Source organism: Acanthochromis polyacanthus, chromosome 20, assembly GCF_021347895.1.
Source record: "Acanthochromis polyacanthus isolate Apoly-LR-REF ecotype Palm Island chromosome 20, KAUST_Apoly_ChrSc, whole genome shotgun sequence".
Lineage (NCBI taxonomy): Eukaryota > Metazoa > Chordata > Actinopteri > Pomacentridae > Acanthochromis > Acanthochromis polyacanthus.
In genome coordinates this window covers 22122209-22148477 of record NC_067132.1, presented here as the reverse complement: position 1 = coordinate 22148477, position 26269 = coordinate 22122209, and the positions used below count along the sequence as shown (strand labels likewise).

General features: G+C 38.8%; 3 protein-coding genes across 4 annotated transcripts in view; 1 reads left to right on the top strand and 2 right to left on the bottom strand.

Annotated features, from left to right (window-relative positions):
• The window catches only part of plxdc2b (plexin domain containing 2b), a 116513-nt gene extending 105800 nt beyond the window's left edge, over positions 1 to 10713 (top strand). Inside the window, exons 13-14 of the mRNA XM_022208282.2 lie at positions 2863 to 3029; positions 5696 to 10713. Coding sequence (XP_022063974.1) covers positions 2863 to 3029; positions 5696 to 5815 — 287 coding nt within the window. The 3' untranslated portion in view covers positions 5816 to 10713. The remainder of the gene's footprint in view (positions 1 to 2862; positions 3030 to 5695) is intronic.
• A 1804-nt stretch (positions 10714 to 12517) lies between these two features.
• On the bottom strand, positions 12518 to 18380 carry LOC110960877 (GTPase IMAP family member 9). 2 transcript variants are annotated; one of them, XM_022208284.2, is made up of 3 exons: positions 18229 to 18380; positions 16095 to 16865; positions 12518 to 15531 (listed from the first exon to the last, which is right to left on the bottom strand). In XM_022208284.2, exons 1-3 carry the CDS (start codon positions 18257 to 18259, stop codon positions 15527 to 15529), a joined length of 807 nt encoding a protein of 268 aa, XP_022063976.1. In that variant the 5' UTR covers positions 18260 to 18380; the 3' UTR covers positions 12518 to 15526. The 2 variants fall into 2 exon arrangements, with proteins under 2 accessions (XP_022063976.1, XP_022063975.1); XM_022208283.2 differs by lacking the exon at positions 12518 to 15531 and having other exon boundaries at positions 16087 to 16865.
• Positions 18381 to 21230: 2850 nt separating this feature from the next.
• chmp4c (charged multivesicular body protein 4C) lies at positions 21231 to 26258 on the bottom strand. Its single transcript, XM_022208278.2, has 5 exons — positions 25574 to 26258; positions 24085 to 24262; positions 22878 to 22986; positions 22607 to 22721; positions 21231 to 21736 (listed from the first exon to the last, which is right to left on the bottom strand). Exons 1-5 carry the CDS (start codon positions 25782 to 25784, stop codon positions 21675 to 21677), a joined length of 675 nt encoding a protein of 224 aa, XP_022063970.1. The 5' UTR covers positions 25785 to 26258; the 3' UTR covers positions 21231 to 21674.
• Positions 26259 to 26269: the final 11 nt, after the last annotated feature.

Sequence of the window (26269 nt, the reverse complement as noted above, 5' to 3'; positions counted from 1 at the left end):
TCGCCAGGTAATGTGGAGGTTTTCGTTCACTTCTCATCTCTAGTATGTTGTGGGACACTCATTGAGACTATCTGAGCCAGTCAGTGTGGGGCAAAAGCACGTTAGGGCGGACTTTGACGCGGGGGGGGGCCAGCTGCCCCATACTTTTCGCTAGCCGAGCTGCTAGCTGAGCTGCTAAGCTGCCTGCCTGGCTAAATACTGGAGCTATGTCGAAAATTCATTTCTCCATCACTCACATGTACGAAATTATATATGGAAACAGACCCCAGGTTGAAAAAAAACTAAGTTCCCCTTTAAGCACACCAGCTCACTTACGATTCTCCTCAAACACTTTAATCCTACTCTACACAAGTTCAAGCTGTAAAATTGGAGTAATTATAGTCATGCATGTTTGAAGATTTTGTTGAAGAATGTTGATACAGAAAGTCCTTGATTCCTCAGATTTCTTACGCATGAAACCCTTTAAGTCTGAATCTATGTTTTTGAAACCGCAAAGTCAGGGTCAAAACACAGAGCCATGGTGTTTACTGCTTATTCCCCTTATGATATGTCTTGTACCATGTAAAAAACAACATACGACCATGTGAGAAAAAAACGGCTGGATGGATTACCATGGTAACCAGAGTGAACTGCTGTGACTGTCATGATCCTGTGACTTTTATTCTACAGACATCCTCAGGTTGAAGTTTCGATCATCTGTTTTCGAAGCACAGCATCACCTTGCATGTACTGCTAATCAGCATCATAAGCATGATAGTATAGTCGCTGTGTTAGCCTGCCGATGTTAGCATTTAGCTCAGGCAAGTAGCCTCAAAAAGCTGCCAACATGGCTGTAGACTCTATCTTGTTTCAACAAGTTTTGGAGCATTTTATCATTTTTGTTGTGTGAGAAAACTTAACTTGAAAACCTGAAAACACATTTTAGATGTCTCGACTCTGAACAGCCCTCTGTAAACCAGTGTGTTAGACATACGGAGGCTGTCTTAGTGGTTTAGACTCAGATGAATTCGTCGCTGCCAGAGCTCTGCTCTCCTCCGGGGGTCTGGTCAGAAGCGTCTCTGCTTGCATCCTGCTGGTTATTTAGCTGCTAGGCTGTTGATATCGCATTGTGCCTTCATCTTCGCTCAGCCACATGCCCCCTGCTAACCTTCCAACACCCCAGACTAACAGTCTGTCACATCGTTTGGGCTTCCAGCTGAACCAGGAGATGGCTCTTGGACTGTGTACCTCTGGCAGCTAAGCTCAGGGAAAATAGCTTTCTAAGAAAAACACAACACCCTCAGACTGTGTTGATTATCCTCAGCACAATGGCTAGAATGTCATAATGTCATTTTCTCAGCCTGGTTGTTTTTTCTGTAAAAACTGGAGCTCCTGACTTGTTTGGTTTAAAACTGACTGACTGGACACTCCTCCTGTAATTAAACCAAAATTGCACAGTAAAAACTGTTTCCCGTTGGATTGTGGGGATTGATGGTAATCAGTTATTTTGTTTCAGCACAACAAGTAATCCATACGTTGTGCTTCTCTTTCCACTCCCAGTTCTGCTGTGCACATAATGGCTACACTGACTTATAGAACGGCACATTCACAGTGACTGCCCACACACACTGGACAGGTTTGATTACCATCCGGTTATTCTGTGTGCTGGAAATCAATGAGGCAGGCAGCCAGGGGAGATGGCTGACAAGCTCAGTAGTGGCTATAGCTGCTAATTAAAGCCAGGGAGGAGCCTGGGGAGGGGTTGTCAGGGGGGCACAGGAGAGGAAATCCATAGCTATATGACTAGATCTGGTCTGAACCTGCTATAAATCTGTGTGAGATAAGCTACAATATGAAAGCAGAATCCTAGCTTTTGCTTTTATGATCACTTCATTAGTTTTCCGTGGCTGTGATCAGTGCTTCTCTGCTAGGGTATGAAAACACAATCTGTCTTTGTTCGTCTATTCTTATTCTGTATATTCTCCTGGCTGACAGATTGCAGGTGGGGTTTTCTTGTTGTTTTTTTTGTGTGTTTGCTGAAATCATGCCCCCACAGATGAAAACAGATTCCCGGTAGGTTCTCAGGATGCTGTTATAATCCTCAAAAGAACTCTCAAAGCACCTGCTGGGTCGACTTTGAGGTTCAAATTTGAATCTGATGAAGTGCTTTAGAGACGAGTCATGACTTCCAAGGCTCGCTGAAGGACAGACTTATTATGGAGTCGCTACTACAGCCTCTTCAGTTTGCAGTGCCACGGCTATATCAGCATCTATAGACCTACTCCTATCAGGACCAGACGCTGCTAACCTTGGCGTGGATTAACTGTTACTCGTACTTACGGGAGAGGAGAGCTGCTCATGAATACCTAAACAGACTTCAGAACAATCATGCCACAGAGGCCCAAACACTCAGTTTAACCCTGAACCTTTAATTTGCTCCAAAAGTGAAAGAGATGTCCTTTTATTCACCTTTTTCAAAGACGTAATAAACCCTATTAGAGCCATTGGAAGTGAGCTGTTTTCAAACTTACATGGCCGAATGACATTTACAAATGTCACTGTTTGGATTTTAAATGAAATGGGTTTTTTGTTTTGTTTTGTTTTCAATGTTGGTGACGGGAAACAGAATCTGAATTTGTAGTCATTTTGATACATGCAGGAGGAGAATATAGATGAATGATGAGTGCCCCCTTCTGGTCAACAACAGAACTACAACACAATATCACATTTGGTTAATTTTTTAAATCCAGAAACATCACAGTATCTTATCTCGACACCAAGCAACAACCACAGTAGGGTTTAACGCTCTAGGATAAATAAAATCATGAACATATATAAGGTCTATACCTCACGATAAAATAACTTTTTTGTTTTGTTTTCCAGTGATGCCAGCTGACAGCGCTGTAGACAGAGTACCAGGCACACATCCTCTCCACACCGGCCTGATCCTGGGCATCCTGCTGGTGATGCTCATCATGATTGCCGGCGTGCTGATCACCGTCTACATCTACCATCACCCGACCTCTGCAGCCAGCCTCTTCCTCATCGAGGTGAGCAGCAATAACAACGAGGCCATGTGCTACACCAGGCAGATTCCACAATTAAATAGACCATTGAGAAAATAAAGCTCATCCTTGGCCTTGGAAACACCTCAGATTGAGAAAAGTATCTTGTCACACAGTGGTTTTAGATCTGAAGATTGAAAACTCAGCATGGGCCGACTGTTTACAAGGTCAAGAGTTGATATACAGCCTCAAACTTAAGCACATTTAAGCCAGAATTGAAAAGAAATCCTTAAAGTGGTCAGACAAACTAACACTGAAACACCTACGATATACAACATAGCATAGTTCTGTCACATTTTTAAGAATCAAAGACAAGATAACAGAAAAATATCTGAACAGTTTATGAACCTGCAGGATGAAAACAAGTCATTATATTCTCATATTTTCCTGTATTTGGAAGCCAAATCCTCAATAATATCCTTTCTTATTTTTGCTGGGGAAAAAAAACCTTCACTGTTTGTGTCTGAGCGCCAAACCAGCACAACATTCAGAAGACTTTTGTCTGCAGACAAAAATGCAGACAGATGTAATTTTCCAGATTGTGACTCTTTAGTTAGGAATGTGTGGAAACAGTTTAGTTTTAAGGCGATAAATATTTCTCAAACTTTGAGACATTCCAGAGCAACAGTAAGAAAATACATCTGAACAGCTGTGGAAAAAACACACTCAGCTCAGTCCTCGACTCATAAATATGCATTTTGATATTCAGAGGGAGATGATGAAACTGGAGGCGAAAGTGCTGTTTAGAGTGTCGTAGTGATGTTCAAACATCTCAGAGAAACAGATGGCAACTCCTTAAGTTCAAAGTTGTTCTTGTTGCCATTATTACAAGGTCATTATCATTCAGAGGAATTCCCTGATGTGGACGAAAATAAAACCCAGATAATTCATCATTTACTGCTGTTGACCTTTAGAAGCTTTATATAACTTAATAAAGGCCAAATAATTTCCTAAAATAGCTCAGTACTGCTGCTTTTGTTAACTTTACTATAATCGGACTAAACACTGCATTTGTGAGGGACTATTTTGAAATGCTGATTAATACAAATCTGCTTCCAAAGGAGGCACAAAATCATTTGAAGGTGATAATTTTTGTGTTAAAAAGAAATTATTCTTTTTTTTTTACATTTTATTCCATTTTTTGTTAGGTATTGTATAGTTTTATGTCTTGGGAATCAAGAAATTATCACAAAAGTTACAACAAAGGTTTGGAATCACTGCTCTGGTGAGAATTTGTGTCACCACAGTGGTGTTTGGTGAACTAAAGTGGCTAACTTTAGGGGGAACAGTTAAGATGTGATCCACACAAGGAATATAAATGTAGTTTTAGGTGATGTATTTTTGAGCAAAAGCTTCTTAAGCTGGAGTAAATAGGGGATTTTTTCAGGGACTATTTAAAGCTACACATTTGGTGCTCTAGTGAGCGTTTACAGCTTGAGGACAGCGTGTATTTATGGTAATGAAGAAATATGCCATCCACTGCTAGAGCGTGGCTCATTGATGACATTTAATCACTTTGGAACAAGATAAATGTATGAGTCTTTTATACGCTGAGAGTACAACCTTTCATAAGATTTGCTGACAGTTAAAACAATGTATATATATTTCTGCCTCACCTGAAACCAGGAGGAATAACTCCCATTTTAAGGCAGAACTGTGTACAATAAAGCCTTATATCACTGTCTACAAAAACTCAAATGCTTGTCACCTTTGTCCTTTGCAATTGATGCCCTTTGAAAATCATTAGGCAAGAAGAAAATGAAAAAATAGACATGGAAGCGATGTCCATGATTTCCACTATGTTTTGGTCATTCTTAACCATGTGGTGAATGGCCTCGGCTTAATCATCTGTAGTTTCTGACTTTAGGAGTCTCAACCGTGGATCATCTGCTTGAAATCATCATCCCACTTCTTTACAGTTGAATAGACACAGAGTTCTCACCAAGTGTGGTGACCATGTCTGTGGATTTCATTACTTTATGCAAATACTGTCTTAAATGAAAGATGTGATTTTTTCAGCACACAAATGGAAACCATCTACATCAGTGCCCAGCTCTAGCTTCTTTCTTGTCCATTTCTTGGTTTTCTTCTCACCTACACATTTACAACATGCAAAGAAACATTGGAATTTTTATGGACAGTGATGTAAGGCTTTATAGTGTTCAGTTGTGCCCCCAAATTGGACTTATGCCCTTTTGTTTCAAGGTGAGGTTGAGAACTTTTTGAAGCATCCTCATAATAGCAATCAACATGCCATTTTGCTTCACCTTTGCAAAGAGAAGAGTTACACAATGATTATTTTTGCATTAAACTTCACGCTGCATAAAAGTCATACTGAAGATGTCAGACACTTAAATCAAAGTTCAGGGGGCACCCAGATAGCTCAGCTGGTTGAGCAGGTGACCCATAAACAGGGGCTAGATTCCCTGACACAGTAGCCTGGGTTTGATTCCAGCTCACGGCCCTTTGCTGCAGGTCTTTCCCCCGTTCCTCTCCCTTACTTTCCTGTCTGTCTCTCAACTTAATCTGTAAAATAAAGCCAAAAAAACAAAGAGCTTTTTTTTTTTTGCACTATACAATATTTGCTCCCTAACCGTATCTTTTAACCTTAATAATAGTTCTGATCTTAATCCTAAACTCGTCTCCTGCAGAGACGTCCGAGCAGGTGGCCAGCCATGAAGTTCCGCCGAGGGTCGGGACACCCAGCCTACGCGGAGGTGGAGCCGGTGGGCCAGGAGAAGGAGGGCTTCATCGAGTCGGAGCAGTGCTGAGGGAGGAGGGGGCGTCCACATCCCCGCTGCCTCCCCTCCTGTGCCAGCCCTCCTCCCTCCTGCTCCACAGGGACTTCTTCTCACCGGGATCCTCCAGGATCTGCTTCTCGCAGGAGGAGCTCAGTGTACACAATGACTCGTTAAGACTGCGGAATCGGCCCATTGAGCGCTAGATGAGACTGGATACAGCAGCTAGTGGCGTGAGGAAAGTGAGAAAACCCTGAAAACTGAACCCATTGGTCGGCTCCCGTTGGCCAGGAGCTGACCTGCCGGGGACAGAGGGAGGGAACAGCGTTGACGTCATCGACTCGGTCTGGTTAGGAGTTTGCTCGACTGCTATCACGTTGCCATCGAGGGATTGTACAGCCTGACTGCCTAGACTGGGTGTGTCTGAGGGGGGAGCAGGGTGAATTATACAATATATATTTTCAGAATCAATACAGATTATGTGAACAGAGATTTCCACTTTATGGTCGGTGGGGTTATACAGTATAGGCCTTTGTATATCCATCAGGTTTTCGATTCTTTTCCTCTTTCTTTCAGTATGTTGTTTTTCACGATCTGTATAGACCGTGGGTATTGCTTTTCAATACCATAGCAGGCTTAATTGACTTTTCCACAGCCGGCTCTAGCTGTGCGGTATGACATGAGCTGAACTGTCGCTGCGAGCGATCGCTGCTGGGAGTGAAGCTCAGAACTTTCAGAGTCGCTGTTGAGTTACTTTGTGATGTTTGGCTGGTTTCGTTTTCTGAAAATGAAAAAGTAAGATTATGTTTGTTTGCTGAGGAAATCTCAGTGTCTTTTTTAAAATTTTTTTGAACGGGTGATGGGCACACTCTATCCTTCTCTTTATGATCTGTTTTATTTCTATTTTTGCATTGGTTTCATGACTGCCGTGCCATTTTGTCCCTGACTAGAGTTTGCACAATTTTCTCCATGCACATTATTTTTTCATTTGACATGTGGTACTAATGCAAAATTACAAGACAGGCGCTTGTGAGTGTGAATATATTTTCTGAAGTGTAAGTGATTCATGTGTGTATGCATACAGAAGAGCAGTTTACAGTAGTGACTGGATATCCACCTGCTTTATGGGTGCATATGTTTGAGCTGGCTCTGCACGGTTGATTCTTCTTGATTTTACTCTTAGGTATCGGACACAGGTTGTGTTAGCCAGAAAACACACTGTTCTGATTGGAGTTTTTGTTGATTTTACAGTGTGGTTTCTTTTTCCAGTTGTGTTGCCGAGCATTACCAGTTCTGTGTCCACATTTAACAGTCATGATTGGCTCGTCCTAGTCAAGGTAATAATGTACATACCGAGGCCAAAACATTTGCAGATTCAGGTAACTCATGGCAAACATTTGTAGTATAGCAGTGATGGTACTGAAAAAAAAAAAGTTTTTTATTTTTTATGAGTGGCCTTTTTTTCTCTACTTTTTTACTTAAATGTGAATACTGTTCCAGTCGTCGCTGTCACAGATCAGTACAGAATTCAAACGCTCAATTCTACTGTTAATTATTTCAAGGCAAAAATCCTGTTTTACACCAATGATTGTAGACTCATTTTGGAGAAGAAAGATCAACATCCTGGAACTCTACTGAAAGATTTAAAACGTGCAATATTACATCCATTAAGTTCTACGCTGAGAAAAAAATCTAGCCTAAAAGTCATCTGGATCATTTGTATTCACACCTCGTCACCATCACATTGAGACCAAAGACTAATCAGCATCTGAGTGAGATTTTTTTTTTATATATATTTACCTCAACCTCCCCCACAGCCTCCACACCTCAGTACTCAGCAGCCTTTAACCAGTAGTGGTAGCTCTAGTGGTTTACTGGCTATAGCAGCCATTTTAAATGTCATATAAAACTGTATATTTGTCACAAATTATTTTACGATACACTTTTGATAGCAGTCAGCCATTGGCTAAACCCCTTCTCTAAACTGCAACTGTCCAATCATAGTTTGGTAACTGTAACTAGGCATAAAAAGAGCACTAGTCTTTGAAATTTGGGCACATTGTAGTATTTTCCTCAATAAACAGAACTGCAAGAGCTAAAACATGAGGAATACTGTATACTAAACACTGTGAGTGACTGTGGTAATGAAAGCTGAGACTGTTAGCATGCCTGGCTAACTTACTACGGTAATTACAACAGTAACAGAGCAAGGCATGCAATTACCAAACAATTAAACGTTGTATTAGCTTATTTTCTTGCAGATTGGTTTAAAAAAAAGGTTCACTTCAAACATTGGCATTGCATGGCAGCAGGTGTTGTGCCAAAATTACCGTCTGAGGAAGTGAGTGCAGCTTGCGTTTCTTTTTAGCTGCTTTAATTAAAGCCAAACACTTGCAAATACACAGAACTTTATGTCCATAGCAATAGCATTAGATCTTCATGAAACTTTTTGTAATTATATAATTGTGACTCAAAGAAATGTTTGCTCTGTTTATAGTGTCTTCAGGCCTGACACTCACATGATTACTGCTGAAATTATTGCGTTGTTTCCATTGTTTTATAATTTACGAATAAATTTTAGACATAAAACACAGAAATTATGTGTTGCATAATTATCCTATGGACTATAATCTTTATAACCCTTAAGGATGAAATCAAGTCAGTTTTAGACATTAGTGACATTTCAGTCTCAATGTAGGAGCTGCAGTCACTTTTTGGCAAGTGGGAAACTACATATCTGAGCTGAATTTGCCCTTCAAAGCTATTTCAACTGGTAAAAAGGGCAGGACTGATTATAATCCAGGCCAAATTGCAAAAGAGATCATTTCAATGAAAAGAAACATGGCTATATTAGCAAAACCAGATACATCTAGGCTAAACATTGGTAACAATACTGAAGTACTGCATGTGATGTAAATGTCATGTCTGTTTACTCTGTAAACTGCAAGTATTTCTTTGTTCACAGTTATTCAGTTACAATAAAGTTTCACAAAGACATACCTTTGCTATAAGACAAAATGTTGCTTATTTATGTGTATTAAATACAGAAAAACAAGCTGTAGATATAGAGGTTTCTGTATTTCTGAAAGGTAATTAAGCTGTTAAAACATAAATAGAAGCACTGTACTACAAAAGAGTGAACATTTGGATAACAGAAAATAATAATTTGCTTAATAGTAAATATTTTTCACTTTTTTCCCCAAGTTGCACCTTGTTTCCTGGATGAAAACAAAGATGGCGGCTGTAACGTTAAAACTATTTTTATCTAGAGGGTTCTTAGCAACTTTGAGGACTTTCTAAACAGCCATGAGGGTGGTAAGTGTTTTTAAAGGTCCTTTCACTTTTCAGTCAGTTATTAATTGTAGAAGAATCTCATTTTTACCTCTGACACTAAAATACTATTTTGCTAATATACTCTATGCTATGATATGCTAATTTACCTGATAGGTAGCAAGTTTCCCAAACCAATAGAGCATATTTAAAACAGCAGTTCTGACATGTCATTGTAGGAAATGCACAGGTGTCACTGAAAACATTAAAAATGACTATTAAACTATTTTGAGGCTACTCCAACATAATATTATATCCTACATACTGGCTATAGGTAATGGCTGACTTGACAGAAGTGTTTCACTTGTGCTTTCCTGCTCCAACAGGTAAAAATGTCCATTTGTCATAATAACTGACTCTGACAAACAGCTTTAACCTCAATTTTTTTTTAGCATAACAAGTATGTAGCTGTTATATACGCGTACTTAAGTTCCATTTTATGTGCTTGTGGTTTTAAATTAGCCCACTGGAGACAACGTTTCCAACCAGTTCGTTTAGCTAACGCTAGCTTAGTTAGCTTGGCAGAGCTAATAAATTCGGCAAAGGACAATTGCTCTTTGAACAGGCAAAATCGGTCGTCACTGGGAGAAACTTGGTTTTTCTGTCCGTCTGAAATCAACAAGGAATATGTTTTACAAAGCCACTGAAATTGTGTGTGGTAAATTTGTAAACTTAGTGAAAAGACGGTAAATTTGCCATTTTGGTATTTTGTAACCTGCTAATGTAAGCTAGCAGCAACCGTAACCAAGGGAACGAGGTTTAGCTAATGGCTGCAATTTTTTATTCATAACTTTTCATCCGCTTAGCGTAACACTGCACACCCAAAGATACACCAACAAGTCGTGTATAAACACCAAATTTAAGGACTCACTGGCTGTTTTAATCCTCCATACACACACACCGTCATTCACAACTACGCTGGTATGGTCTCATTGTGTCGACCACTCAGAACTCCTGCTTTTCAAAGCCTCTCTGAAAGGTCTTTTGCACAACAGTGTTCAAAATGAGAGCAGACGGTTTAGTTTAAGAGATCAATGACTTCTCCATGCCTACAGATATATTTTTTAGTATTCCTGGACTGATCCCTGTGGAGAAGTGCTCTTTGCAAGTTCTTGGAACATCTGCTTGTTGTCCACTGCCACCTGAAACTGCAAGTGTTTTTATAACCACTGTCACAATGCAGTCAGACAAAGTGGAATCTGATCGTAGAAACAGGAGGTTGTGTAGAAGCAGAGTCTTCACTGGCTTCACTGGACTTGACTAATGGCTTTAACTCCCACTTTTATTAACATGTTCTTTTAGATGATGAGAAGCAGCATAGTGGTGTTGTTGAGCTAGGTAACTGCTGTGTGCTGTTCTTTATTCTCTCATGAGCTGGGCTTAACGGTGTTTAGTCACAGATCCAGCATCAGTTGCAGGACGTCAATATAAAGAAACAAGAATTGGAGTTTTCTTCCAGCTGTGACCTTGTTTTATCTTATCACGACACGTCGTAGCACACAATAAGACTCAAAATCACACGGTATCATAGCTGTCTGTAATTTCTGTAACTACTGTTGTTTTGATTACATTTGAAATAATAAACAATGTTGTTAAAAACAGTCACAATTGTGCGCTTGTGTACCTCCACACAGCATTAGGCTGTTATTTTCATTTAAGCTCATATTTCTATTGGATTGTAGAAGTAAATTTCTTATAAATAACCACTTCCTTTGTTTAATTATAATTTATTTGTCCAGTCAAGCATACAAACAGCTTGGCACTTGGAAAAATGACATGCCTATGCATCATTAAAGCTTAAATGCCACCATAATCAATTTTTAAAATGCATGCCCTTAATTAAAATAAAATCTTGGAAGGTTCATTTCTAGGAAAGCCCGTGTTTGGTTGTGCTCAGTATGACTATGGCAAGGAAATCTTCCCACATGTCTGTTTAAAAAGCACAATTTTCTCCTGTAAATCATCCCTGAAAGAGAGCGTGGCGGTAAAAAAATGTGCTGTGTGGCCGGTTTATGTGAAATCCTTGGATCAGGTAGATAGTGGAAGTGCTTCTCTGCAGATTGGAGAGATGGAGCTCTACAGGAGTATAGAGAGAAAGCTGAATAAACAAGACAGCAGAGAGGAGATGGAGCGGAGCTCAGCAAGCTGGGAGCAAAACAGGCATGAAGGAGGTTTGAGGAAGCAGGAAAATATTATTGACCGGGCCAGGCAGAGCTTTGAGACTTCAGCCGACTGACTCAGAATTGGGAAGGACAAAAGGAGAATTTAAATTATGTCTATAGAACTATTGCTGTGACTCAAAGATAGAGCGAAGAATTAATCAAGTGTACAACTCAAACACAAGCCCTGCGTGTTCTAAAACAATAATAAGTGGGTGTTAATAGCTATACAGGCCGCTATTACATTTCTCAAATCAAGTTAATGAATCTATTGCAGGCAAGGTCATACCAGCACTGTGAATCATGGTGCTACTGCAGCTGTAAACATCGTCTCAGTGACCTGAAGTCTTACTCCCATCTAGTGGGCAAAGCAGAGAATAAAACTGCTGTCGGTGAAGGAAATAATGGTAGATGTTTGTGTTTAATGCAGCAACATTTTATGAATCTTTGTGTCAAAATGAGTAAATTAGAAAAAAATACATTTTAGAGTTTGTGGTGGCAGCTGGCTGTCCCTAGCCTAGCCGTGCTAAACAACCCACGGCAACGAATTTAATTCTCTGCCAGGGTCGACAACAAAAACGACAACAGTCGTTGAGCTCCATTAGCACCGACTCTGAATAATCTTTCTGTTAACATGTCTGTAATATACTTGAGCTTCACCCATTGACTGTATAAATAAGGCTTCACCGAACTCCCGCATCCTCTGATTTCCGGCGCTCTAGGAACTACGTCAGCCTATTTGTTGCGCTGATTGGTTGTATACCTACCCAATTGCTGCAGATTGATTTGAAAGACAACCTTTGAGCCCGCCTCCCTCCCTGTCAAGAGTTCCTAGACCCTTGTGTCTTCAGACCTGGGTCTGGCACTGCTAGGCTAGGCTGTCCCCTCATCCCCTTACTGTATTCAATAAATGCACAATTAGTCCAATAATGTGTCATTTTTCAAGCAAAAATATAAACCATTTCCTTCTTGCAGCTTCACAAATGTGAGGGTTTACTTTTTATGTCATTCACAAATAATATCCAATATAAAATTGAATTAGATCTGAAAAAAAATAAAAATCTGTAGATTAGTCAATAATAAAATAATCCTTGATAAACAATTTTGAAAAAGTTAACAGACTAGCATACAACTTGATTGTTTAGCTTTTGACCTGTAGGACTTTTAGACATATTTAACTCATATAATTCACAAGAAAACAAATCATAATTTGTCCCATACTCAAGAAACAAGCAGAAAACTTAGAGTAGATCAAAACATACACATTTATTTGGACCTAACAGAAAACACAGACACTGCAGTTCTTGGTATAATACAGCCATTCCATTTTAATTACAAGTGAACCTAAATAGTGTTGGCTAAAAAGATGGGAACATGGGTTACAGTAAAAGCCCAGAAATGTGACTCTTCCTTGTTCATGACTTCGTAAAGAGTAACTTGATTCAGATGCATCACAGGGTCAGTGTATTAGGAAACACTGCTACAAAGGTGTATTACATTAGGTTACGTGCCTAAAAGCAGTTTTAGTCAGTGTTCTACATGTATATACATTAGCTTTATATATATATATTTTTTTTTTACCAATCTTCTTTGTTTCAGTCAGTGTGTTAATTCTGTTGCCTTCATTCTAAAGAGTCTCCCTCTTTAAATAAGTGGCATTCTGACCCACGTCTGCAGCCATATTTGGAATTATTCAACTCTTTAAACCTAAAAGAAAATATTAGTAAAAATAACTCCTCAGGGACTTGAGGGAAACGGGTCTACAGTCAATATGTTTCCGACTTCAGGCTTCAGTATTAAATGTCAGCCAACATGTTTACATTGACCCAGAGTGTGTTAAACAGTCACAGTGCATATCTGAGCATACAGCACTGCGTCTGCCGTACTCATTAGTGAGTGCAAAACACTAGCAACTAATTCTATAAAACACACCTATAATATACAGAGCATTCCTACAGGAAATGGCTTTAATTCAGTTTTTTTAATTATGGGTCTCAGGACCTTGCTGGTTTTCCATCTATCTATTTTGGTCACTGTGCATCCCAGTGGAGAAAAGAATGAAAACCAGCCGCTTCTGATGGCCAAGAAAGAGGCTGATCTGTGATATTTACAAAAAACTACAGATTAAAGGCAAAGATTTCTAACTTTGGAACTCGCAGCTGCTCTACTAGTACCTGATTTACACCCAGGTAACCCAATCTAAACCTAACAGCATCCCAGGGAGTACAACTGAGTAACATTTACAGTTAAAGATGTGTAGTAGAAGGATATGTTCAAGAACCTATATTATTCAAAACAGGCTATGCAACTGTTGTTTGTGTATATTTCAACCACCTGATTCATCTGGAGTTCAACACAGATTACAAAGAGGAGGAAGCAAGCAAAGGCTTACAAAAACAGTTACACAACTCTTAACAGATGATTCAAGAGTCTGTCTCGAGCAGCTGACCTTCCCTGTTAGAAAGAGCAACAATCACCGTGAAAAAGCACTAAATGAGTCCCACTGATTGCCTACATAAGAGCACTTAATGTGGCTGCCCTCACAAGATGGTCTGCATTATACAATCATAGCAAACAGAAAACTGGGGAGTCTTTCTTTCTGCTTGCACAGCCTGCTGGAAGCCCAAAACTACATAATTTTCTCCTAAGTTCTTCCTTTTCAACAAAGAAGAAACAAATGTGCCCTGTAGAGTTTTCCTGCCAACAAACAGCAGGTATGCTTACAGTGTTTGGCTGTTTGTATCCACAAAGAAAGCTGATTTTTAAAAATGCTTTATATTCTGTTTTGTCTGCTTTGTCCATGCCCATGTTAATCAGTGGAATATTACATGTACATGAAAGAATCAAAAGCAGTCTTTCACTCATAGCACTGCATTTTTTTTTCAGATTAAGTTAAAAGTTATAGAAATTCTGCATAAAAGAGCTTTAATATAAAGAGGCAAAAAGAAAGGCACTTCAGCGCTCAGTTCTAAGCGTGGCTCTGAAAGGAAAGCAACGCCAAGATCCTTGTGTGTCGACTTTCTAGCTTCTCCTGGATGGAGATGTCTCCTCATAGGGTGCCACACCAGTGCTCCCCTTAGAAACCTCTCATGTGCTGCAAAAACAGCTGCCAAACACTGTCATCATGGAGAATAAACTCTTTCAGAGCCTGAAAACAGCACAGTGTCAACTTGAAACAGTAGAAAACTAGTCAGCGCTACAAAAGTACTTTCTTTACTAACATCAAACCTGTTTTCCTCCTCAGTTTACTTGAAAAATATTGCATTTCTGCAATAGCAGGCACATATTGCTACATCTTTGAATAATCATTTTGTTTTTAAACTGAAAAACCCAAATTTCCATCTTAAAATTGCTTGTTTTGTCCAAAAATCAAATATATTTATTTGTGATTATCATTTAGCAGATCATCAACAAAGAAAAAAAGCACAAATAACATTCCAAAGTGGTGATTATCTGGGATTTTAAGTTTTAAAATGCTTTAGTTAAACTACTTAATCCAAATAAGGGCTCAGTGTACCACTCTGAAGCTAAATGGTAGCGCATCATTTCCTTGAATATATCTCTCTGCCACAAAGTAATATAATCATCTAAACGATCTGTTTATAGGTAACTAAATAACTGCTTTAAAGGCAGCACACATCAGACAAAGATCAGTAACTGTTCAAGTGTTTTACAACTGTATGCATATAACTGTATAATAAACACTACAACAAAGGAAAAACATTTACAGTTTGGTCACAGCAAATGGGAAAAACCAACAGTCACCAACAGAATATTGCAGCAACAACTTAGTAGTGCAGTTGTGCCATCGGTATCCGCCATGACTGAGGAGTGTACACACTGGGTTTAAAAATGACGGCTACTCTCTGTATGTAACAATCTGTGCTTCGTTGTTTTAGATTAAAATACATCCTTTCCATCAGACAGCGCTAAAAACACTTTCACAAACATTTTCCAAATATCATTAAAGGTTAAAATGGGCGAATAAATGTTCAGACAGCATGAAAACCGGGGGATTGTTTTAAAAAGGCCTCTCATATAACAGTGAGGATGTATGCGTTGTCAAAAACGCACACAACTAAAACACACAGTAACATATTGATTCTAAAAATAAATAGTCAATCAAACTGGTTTGTACATTCAAAAACATTTCAGTAATTTACCCTTTTCTGTCTTGTCTTATAAGCAGTTTTGTCATCAGAACAGGAAGGAGGAGGCTCTGCTAGTCTTGGGCCCATCAGCCAAACATGCCACGTTAATCTAGAACCAAACACAGCTTGTTATTAATTTACAACAGGACTTAATACAATACTGTGACATAACTATTGCTAAAGGGGTGGTAGAGAAGAAAAAGTCACATTTTGTTCTTTTTCTAGGTGTGTCCTTCTTGGGTTGAGACACAGAGACAAAAGGGAAATTACAAATGTGCATATTTGGAGAAAGGTAAGATGCAATCAAAATCACATTCCTGCTATGAAACAGTGACAAGTGAAGCAAGGCTGACCAGCGCTTCTTCACTTCCTCAAAGCAGCTGTAACCGTATGTAGCAACAGATTAAATGACTGTGTGCTGTTGGACTTGCTTGTCGTGATTTACCCACAGAGAATTATCGCTTGACTACAGGAAAGGGTCAAAAACAGTTTAAAAAATGCCGAAAGACTGAAAAAAACTAGCTGAAAGTTGCTATAAATCTCTGTAGAGTTGAGGGGAACTGTGAAGTCAGGATTCGGTTTCTCTCTTACAAGTGCCCAAGTGAGTCATTACTAAAATATAAATATTGATTACAGCTGCTTTAATGTCTCAAAAAACTGAGCCTCACTCACTTGGAAGTGGCTCCACCTCCATGGCTTTCGACAGGCCCAGTCCAGAGTTCTGTTTGGGTCGGGCCCCCAGCTCATTCACATCCCTGGTTGGATTCTGGTTCACATCCAGAGGTTTCTTCTCCTTCTCCACCTCCGCTGGATTGTAGTGACCCCCCTCCTCTGCCACCACCTTCTCCACCTTCTCCATTAAGCGTCCGACCTGGGGATGCTCCCCGAACACGCAGTTGTTAATAACAAAGTACCTGCGCTTGCATTTCTCCAGTACCCACTGCAGGTCTTTGCCCTCCCTCCGAATGTATCTCTCGATGGAAATGCTCCGCAGTATCTCCGCCCAGGTGAACACCACGATCGTATGCCTCCACACATGCTCACCGAAGAGGCTCACATGCTCCTCGATGCGAGCACGGTCCACCTCTGTGAACATGCCAACAGGGATGACCAGCAGAAAGGCATGTGGACCTGGAGGACAAAGAGAGGCTCCCCTGACTAACTCTTCTTTGTAGGACGGGGGGGTATCCTGGGCAGAAAACCAGCCTGGAGTGTCCACCACAGTCACCTGCCGTCCATCCACCTCCGTCTGCCTCGTAACGCAGAACTCAGCCGCTCGTTCCAAGCGAAACTCCTCTTTGCCTATGATGGTGTTGCCTGTTAAGCTCTTCCCTGGCCACCTCCAGCCCACCACCACCAGACGGATTTCAGGGAGACGATTGGCTAGTTTGGCTGCAGCTGCTGCCTTTTTGGCCTCTTCTTCTGATGCAGAAGCATTTGTGGCTACAGTAAATGAAGCAATAAGTCAGAGTTAAATACAGTACAGAGTCAAACTATTCATTCCCACCTTTTTTTAAACCGTTGAACTGATTGTTTTCAAATTGAAATTGTAATTGGAAACAATGCAATTAGGAAACCCAAAGGTTGCAATTGTCTGACCCAGGGTTTATTATTAATAGTTTATTAACTTGATAGCAGAATATGACATACTTGGATGCTGCTCCTGAGCCATAAATAACCAACCATGTTTTAATGCCATGGATTGTTAACAGAAAGGCTCTAGCATTTATTATTATTACTTTATGTATGTAACAAAGTGTCCCAGCTTTTGGGATAATTGCTCTCTCTTATGACATTTAAAACGTGTACTAAATGAATATTTGAAGCTGTTTATATCTTGAAGGTCACATTCTCGAATTAGAATACAGAGCCAGTTTTTTTTAATTTTTTTATAGAAAGCACAAAGGAGAAAAAAATGGGCATTAGCGTTATTTATAGATGAGGAGACAAATTTTGTTCAGGCTCTGTTTTTGATTCTGAATTGTTTCTGATTATTTTGTACTAAGTGATCAGCTTTTTGTAAATATTTTTGTCACTTTTTGATACATATCAGAACTGTTCTATTTTATTTTTTAAATTTTTTTTTACATAATTTGTTAAATTGTAAGTGTGCATATGAAAGACACCAGCTGTTTCTAATACCAGCTTTCTGTGTGTTGGAGTGGCTCTTCAACATGTTGCTTCAATGTCTTGTCCTAACTGTTTGCTCCACATGTGCAAACGAGTGAGTCTGTTAGATTTTGTTTTTAGTACACAAATAGCTTTCGCTGACACCATTGATCATCATTACATCATATTTTGATGACATCCCATGTAGTAATAAAAACAGTTAAATAAATTCAAAATGTAAAGAATATCAAATTTAATACAATGTTTTACTTATCTGTACTTATCTAAATTTAGATTTGCGGAAACTTCATTGGTTTATGTCGTGGGTAAGTTTATTTGGACAAAACTTGTCAAATATTTACCTTTAATCTATCAAATAGCTACTTAAAGATAACGACTAACTTAAGCCACTGAAGCGGAAAACGTAACTTGCAAAGAAATAAATCATAACCTCTAGCAAAGGTTACATGGCATTATTAGTTCTAATTTCATACAGTGTGATTAAAACTCAGATATTCGTTTTTTCTCTCTCACTTCCTCGTAAATACAGCAGCTTACGTGTGAAACGTGTCAAAATCCGGATCAGAACCTGGAAACTGTCTGCTGACTTTATGCTAACTTTAATAGCCTCGGAAACGCATCCTATTTGTTTATCAACTCACACAGTTGTAAAGAGATAATAAAATAGTTGTCTAACCTGTCGTCTCAACTGGTTTATTCGTCTCCATGCTCCTTTTATTCCCGGTGTTGGTCTTTCTTGGGTCCTGTTTGACTTCGGGCGGCTCGTTAGCCGGATAACTTCCTACTGAGGAGAACTTCTTCTGCTGCTGCTGTTTACAGCAGACCGGACACAGCGGAGGCGCTTTGCTGCCCCCCGCGGGTCGTTATGGAACTCCATTTTCACATTTAAATGCTTACAAGGTTGATGCTAGAGGTACGGACCCGTACCCGCAGCATCTGTACTAGAGATACGGACCCGTTAAGGTCACTGAAGAGCTGCCGCCGGTTAACTACTATTTGCTGCACATTACAGGCAGTTTATATGAATGACTTTGACGGCGAACATTGTATAATTTAACCAAAAATACACCGTCTCCTCTCACACTTTAGACAATGTAGTTTTTACGCTTTTAGACGCCGTGTCTAAAGTGTTTGAAGTCCAGTTCCTATTAATTAGTTTACCGCGTTCAGTGGTGGAAGCGGCTGACGAACTCCATTGCAAATGTTCCCATTTAATTTCGGACGCTAATTTACAAGATAAAATTAAGGATGTCGAATATGAAACAAACACTCGTGAATGGTGAGGAGCAGCTCTTTAATTCGGCATGAATTAAAAAAAACCACAAACTCGATTTACTGTGATATTGTGAGATTTGTTTGTGGTGATGTAAATTAGCCATTCAACAGAGTCCGCTAACATTAAAGTGACTGTGACAGTGTCTGTGTTGACAGACGCAGAAAATACGTCAGGGTTTTGTTTAGGTTGTTAATATGTAATAGTCTGTCGCTACTTTTGAAGGTAAAAAAATACTTGTAGTTTGCTGGCTGTTAGTTCCGCCATTTGTTTTGTTTGCTGTTTGTGCTTTATTAGAACAGGGTCACGTGAATAAAAAGTTTTGCTATTTTTAATAGTAGTGCTGATTTCAACCCCCAAATGTCCGTGAAAAAGACTGACATGACAGGCTCCGCACGCAGATTCACCTCGAATCAGGAAGCGCCTTCATCAGCGTAGCCGGCTCATTAATATTTATGTACGTCGGATTACCAGCCAATCACGAAGCGCGTTCATCAGCCGGCTCATTAATATTTATGTACGGCTCATTATTATTTATGATAAGGGAAAGTTCCGTATCCGTAGGCCACAGGCTACGGGTACGGGTCCGTATCTGTAGACACTACCTTCTTACAACGTCAAGTACTGTGGAGAAACTCAGATACAGATTTTGTTGCTTCACAATGTTCCACGTTGAATATTGTTTTCCTTGAGTAAGTTTCTCACACTTTTTCTAGCATGACTTATCTCTTTGTGGTTCACATTTTCTGCCTCACAGATTCTTTTTCCATCAAGGTGTATTGTGAGCTAATCTCAGCCTAGTGAAGATGAGAGAAGTTACCACACAACTGAATGTAAAGGCTTTTGGCTACATCATTTCAAATATAAGCAGGGCATAAAAAACCTTTGGACAATAACTGTATCCAAATACAAAGAGAGTAACATTTAACTTTAATGTGGACCTTCTGTAAACTCGCCATTTGCACTCTGCAATTTATATCTACCTTAATACATGCAGTTTGTGTCTATCTCGCAGCCATATTGCACTCACATTGTTCATTTTTAGTTGCACTAGTATGTTACTAAGTTGTGTTTTGTTTTTTTTCATTTTTTCATTTTCTTTTTATTCTTATTGTAGTACTTGTTCTACATTTGTATATATGTTTATCCCTATTGTTTATTTGTTACTTATCTCTAATTTCTTTTGGGGTTTTTTTACTCAGTTTCTTACATCATTATTTCACTACCTGCTCTATGTGCCTTTTTTTTTTACTTGCCCCTGGGGACAAATGAAGTTTTTTGAATCTGATTTTGAATTTAGCAGCTAAAGTTCAATCCAATCCACCTTTATTTATATAGCACTTTAAACAACCACAGATTGAAACAAAGTGGTGTACATCCAGAACAAGGCAAATAAAATCAGAGTGTCAAAGTGTCTTAAAATATACAATATTAACAGCATTAACTTTCCAACAAACATGCAGAAAAAAATCATATCTACAGCACAAAAACAAACTGCCAAAGATTATTTTATCCAAGAACAGCACATAAATACATCCATTATCTATACACCACTTAATCCTCATTTGGGTCGAGGGTGGGGCTGCAGTCTATCCCAGCTGACTTAGGGTGAAGGCAGGGGACGCCCTGGACAGGTCATCAGTCTATAACAGTTCTACATATAGAGACAAACAAGCACACTCACATTCACACCTATGGACAATTTGGAATCACCAATTGGGACTGTGGGAGAATGGAGTACCCATGTGTGCACAGGGAGAACATGCAAACTCCATGCAAAAAGATCCCAGGCCGGGATGTGAACCGGGCCACTGTGCAGCCCACTTGATAACATGTCCATCTTTATGGTGTTTATTTGCAAGCAGACATATCATTAGCAAGAGACAGTAAGTTGTCAGTGTCATGGCTGAGCATTTCCATTATTTCCTCTCATGTTTAAGAGCTGCACATCATGTTCTTTTCAATACTTAATACAATCTCTGTTTAGTATGTCTTGTGTCCTGAACATTGTGAACTTGCACAGTATCTTTTGAGGCAAAATAGTCATTATCAAAGATGTCTTGGGCAGTCCACACATGAATCTTCCTTATATATCTTTTTTCCCCCTTTTGATTATGAGCTATCATAGTTATTATTTTTTAAAGCATTTTACTGTTATTCAACTGTATTTGAGAAACAGAAAGGGGGACCGACATGCTGCCAATCATGTTATGGGGCACCCAATGTGATTATATATTTCTACACACATTCTGTAGTAAGCATGTATTATCACATAGTAAAAATTGCACAAATGGTTATCCACTTGATTAGATTTTTTTTGCTATGTCTTTACATCTACAGTATTCAAAATTAATACAGAAATACAGTGATCAAGACAACACAGTGAGAAAACATGTAGTAGACAGTTTTATTGCTGGACAGTTTTAATGCAACATATTTACAACATTAAGGCAAAATCTGAAATTATTTACAGCTGCATGAAATACAGTTCTGCCCTGTGCTAAAAAACCTTCAGTTGTGTCCTTGTTACACTTTCTGTAGGTCTATGAAAAGCAGTGCACTCTGTACAGATTACTTCAGAATGATTAGAGGACAAAAAGAAAATAAGAGACATATGAACATAAAATCTAAGATGCAGTTTCTTGATTCCTTCACTCTTAGTTTTTAATTTATTGATAAATATAAAGTGGAATTACAAGCTTATAAGGAAAAACCTTATTTTAGAAAGTAATATTGTGCTCTTCATTTCCCTAAAAACCTTCAACTATGATATAAAAAATAAAAATGAGAGAAGGAGATCTTCATATAGTTTTGTGTTACACTCTAACCAAGAGGATGTCTGTATGTACTCAAATTGCCCATGATTCCAGCATACGCATGTCGTTTTCTTCTTCAGCCTTTCTCCTGGTTGCTGTAAAAATAAAGTAGGAAACAGTTAACAAATAACATTGTTAAAATATTCTGGAAAATGTGTCAGGGTTAACTTTGATTTTCTGCTCTATTACTGAGAGCAGAATCAATTATTTTCCACATCCATGGATTAATAATCATAAAATATGTTGTTTTTGTTCCCATCAGACATAGAAAAAATAGCAAGCTTTCAAATTTGGATTTTAAAAAAAATGTCTGTTTTGTTTTGTAGGAGAATTTTTGTTGCACACTTTTTTTTAGAGATCTTGGTATACAGTTTTAGCATACTTCCTCTCCTACACTTCAACCCACTCTCATCTTATCTTAAACAAGTTTTTGTTTACTCTAAGTTTAGTTGTATCTGAGAATATGTAGGTGAAAATGTTTATGTAACTATCTTTTGTACGATATCTTTATTAATAAGTATTTTTCAAACATGTTAACTATGATGTTAAACATAAAGTTAGAAGTATGAATAAAATAAACATACAAAAGTGGAGTATATAAGTAGTCTTGGTTTCCTGTTTGTATTTTGTACTAACTTCTAAAAATACCACATATGTATCTTGTAGGTAAAATTGCTAAAGTGGTTTGTTCATTTTAAAATACTTACACTGATAGTTAAAAAGATAAGATAAAATTTATTGATCCCACAGTGGGGAAAGTTGCCCGTTCCAGCAACTCCAAGGAGAAAAAAATAGTATAAGGCAGTACAGAATAATTAGAACACAGTGCAAAAACGCAGAGAACAATATATACACAGATATTTGTTTGTTTTTTAAAGAAGACTATTTACATGATGATGAGGTTGAAACAGTTATTGTACAGAAGCTGTTCTTTAATAATTAGAGCGTCATTGTTGGGAACTTACTTGCTCTCTGACTGTGCCGTGATGCAGGCAGTCTGGAGCTGGGGACGCTGGGCAGTCCACCCATGTCCTCCAGGTCCTCCTGCTCCAACTCCTCCAGCTCTGCCAGGAGCTCATCCTGAAAAAACACATCGGGTAAACAGCAGCGAGATTAGCAGGTGGCGTACCAGAAGTGCACAGCATATTTAAAAAATCTGTGGCACAAAAAAAAAAAGGAAAGAAAATGACTGTACACTATCAACATAAACAGACAGAGGTACTAAAAAGTACCAACCTCATCAAATGTATCGCCGAAAGGCCTGGAGATGGCATCACTGATCTCCCGGGCCACATCCTGCTGCTCTGTGATATCATCCATCAGATCGTCTATCTTGTTAACATCCCTGAGAGCGAGAGAGGCGAGATAAAACATATGAAATATCGCTGTATACACAATTATTTCCTCACATAAAACAATGGCTTTATCGTTTTACAATATTTGGATGCTATTAAGAAAGACTGAAACAGTTAACTGTTTATTATATAAAATAATCTCAGTGTAGCAGATGCAGCATGCACATTAAACCCAGGCAAAGCTGCAAAACTGAAAAAAAAAAGAGCATTTAAAGGAATAAAAGCGATAACACATTCATATTTTAGGATTCTTTGTACTGAGTTATCACATGCCACAGCTGTAGCTAAAGATTATTAGCATGTGATAGATAGATATAGATAGATAGATACTTTATTAATCCCAAGGGAAATTCAAGCTTCTATTTTTAGATAGATAGCATGCTAATGTGTTAGCATATTAGCATTCTGGCATTTTACTGAAATAAAACTTGTTGAGCACCTCTTTAGCATGGCTAGCATGTTAGCGGGTGTTAGTCTCCATTGATTAGCAACTGTTAGCTCGCTACATGAGCTAGCAAGCTGACCGTTAACTGTATGTGAGCTTTGTGTAGCACCAGTTCAGTCTGTTGTTGCTGCATCTTCTGTAAAACTACAAACGCATATCATAAGAAAATACAGCTCGACCTTTAACTTATCCTGTTTGCCAGGCTCTACATTAACTATTGTTAAAAGTTCCCAAAACTAATTTTCATGAACCAGCAGCACAGAGCTACTTTGGTGTCTTCTATAACTGCATCTGAGATCTTACTCCATTATTGTCAACCTTAATAAATATGCTTAATGAGCAGAAAAAGTAAACTGTAATGCCAAGGAATAATGTTATGATGACAACTCAGCATCCCCCAATACATAAATCAAAACCCCTTGCATTAATACTTTTTTTAATTCCATATTCATAAGTGTATTAATAAATATAGATTTCACCTTTCTCACTTTCAAAATGATAATTAAAATTTATTTTAAATTCATTACTGTTGTGCACTGTTCAGTTTCGGATCACAAGTCACACAAAATAAGCAGGGAACATAAACCCAATCAAACTGTTTTAGTCACATTTCAATCTGTTTACTTGTCCTGCAGCTTCTTACATGTTCTCATGGACCTTCTTCATGGCCTTGGCAGCGTAGCCCATGTTCTTCAGGACCTCTGTGTTGGTGTGCGAGTTCTCTAGAGCTTCTCTCTGAAACTCGATGGTGGAGAGCGTCCCGTCGATCTGAGTGAGCTGCTGCTCCAGACGCTTCTTCCTCTTCAAGGCCTGCAGAGCAGCTGATACACAGAAAGGTTGCAGACGTTAGATGTGTGCGATTCTTTCTGATAATTTTACTTCTTTCTTTGCTCTGGTCAAGAAGGATTGGGCGTGCACGAACAAAACATACACGGTTCCTCCCTTCACATGGCAAAGTTTATTTTTAGTCTGAGGTGATTCAACGAGCAATGCAGCAGAGACAACATTTCATACGGGCTCCTACTTTAGGTTTCTGGTGCGGCTGTATTAAAATGCTTTTGGTTTGTTGTTATAAACCTGTTACTTTCTGCTGTAGTAAATTTGTTCACTGGAATACAAATTACAAATAATCCACGCAGGCCAGTCATCTTAGAGGATGTCTACAGGGGACTTATTGTTTTAACCTAACCCTTGTCTGGTATTTGTGAAATGAATTACTAGTCTGTATACAAATATGGGTCTTAAACTCAATACTACTGTGAAATTAGAAGTCTAGTTCGCTGTTTTGTTGTCAGCAAGGCGGTAACTAATCAATATTTCATTGTAAATTTATCTGTGGATTATATTATTTATTAACCAATTAGCTGTTGGTCTACGGCCCAAGACGTCATCCTCAGATGTCTTGTTTTGTACACAATCCAAACATTTTGTTTACCAGAAAATATTCACATTTAGGGAGCTGGAATCACAAGATTTAGACTTGTTTCTGCTTAAAAACATACTCAAAATGATTAATTCAATCGTTATTAACTTATCAACTAATTGACTAATAGCTACAGCTGTAATTATTAATTCAAGTATCTTCCAAACATCTATCTAAAAATTCTACAATTACATATAACAGATGCTTCATCTATCAATTCAATTTTCATTCTGAATTCTCAGACTGAAACTGGGTCCACTTGTGGTCAACAAGTGTGACAACCAGGAAATATGGAATGTACTTAGAGAGTTATGTTCTTAAACACAAAGAGGAGAAAGTACATGTTAGTTTTGGTTTAAAAAAATATTTCTTCAATGTCCAATAATTTTACTGCAATTAAAAATAAAAATAATTTCATTTTTGAAGATTTATTAGTAGTAGTTTCCTCTCTGGACTTTGGAATGGGCTGGCTGTGCTCTTTACATGGCGACTTAATACAGGAATGTAAAATCTGAAGGAAATAGCCCTGAACTATGACTTCTAAATGGGGTTAAAAACCTCCTTTAATACCCGAAATAAGTTTGATGTGGATATTTGCCTGAGAATGATTAAAATCCTAGGTGAACCACTAGAGGCCTACTAGTTCAGGGCCCAGCGTGGCCTCGTTAAAGCAGGTGCACCTGTTTTTCAGACTTCTATAAAAACTCACCTCTCTTGTTTTTAGTGCCGTGCTTCTTGGCGATCGCTAATTCTTGCTCTATCCTCTTCTCCAAGTAGTCCTGCTTCTTCGTCAGCATTTCCTCGGTCTCCCGGAGTTTGTGGATGGCCTCCTGGGGTGAAGGTCCTCCCCGGGACCGGTGGTGTTTGGACTTGGAGCCGGACGAACTCGAGCCCTTGAAGAAATTCGGGAATTTACTCATTTTTGCAGCTTTTAGAGTAAACACCGCACAGAACTAAAATACACGGAGTCTCAACAACCGTCCGACTTCAGTCTCTACAGGCGGGTGTGTTACGGACGGGCAGATTTTCCAGCTCGACGGCTTTGTGCTTTCAGTTCAAACCAGCCAGTGAACGCACCTTTCACCACCACACCTTTCCTCCATTACCTGTGTGACGAATGATACTTGACCCCATCGCTCCCTCCCTCAGTTTTCACCCAGGCCTCTTTTCTCCGTTTACTGAGCGTAAAATATCATAAAAAAAACATTATAGACGAAACTTTAATGTTTACTTTCAGATGGTGAACCATGGCGGCGTTTATATTTTTACGTTTTATTTTAGGGTTAGTAAAGTGTGCACTTAAAAAACTTGACGGTTGTAAAATAATTTAAAAGTTCTACTTGCATATTTTTTTTAATCCGGAAAGTCGAGTAAATCCTACCATACGAATAAAAATAAAAATTCA

Bases quoted from the DNA above. Each gene is read 5' to 3' on its own strand.
- LOC110960877 (XM_022208283.2), bottom strand. From the start codon at position 18,259: ATGGAGACGAATAAACCAGTTGAGACGACAG. The intron at 16,866-18,228 runs GTTAGACAACTA...CATTTACTGTAG, and splicing joins TAAACCAGTTGAGACGACAG to CCACAAATGCTTCTGCATCA.
- chmp4c (XM_022208278.2), bottom strand. From the start codon at position 25,784: ATGAGTAAATTCCCGAATTTCTTCAAGGGCTCGAGTTCGTCCGGCTCC. The intron at 24,263-25,573 runs GTGAGTTTTTAT...TCTGTGTATCAG, and splicing joins CGGCACTAAAAACAAGAGAG to CTGCTCTGCAGGCCTTGAAG. The intron at 22,987-24,084 runs GTAAGAAGCTGC...TCTCGCTCTCAG, and splicing joins AAGAAGGTCCATGAGAACAT to GGATGTTAACAAGATAGACG.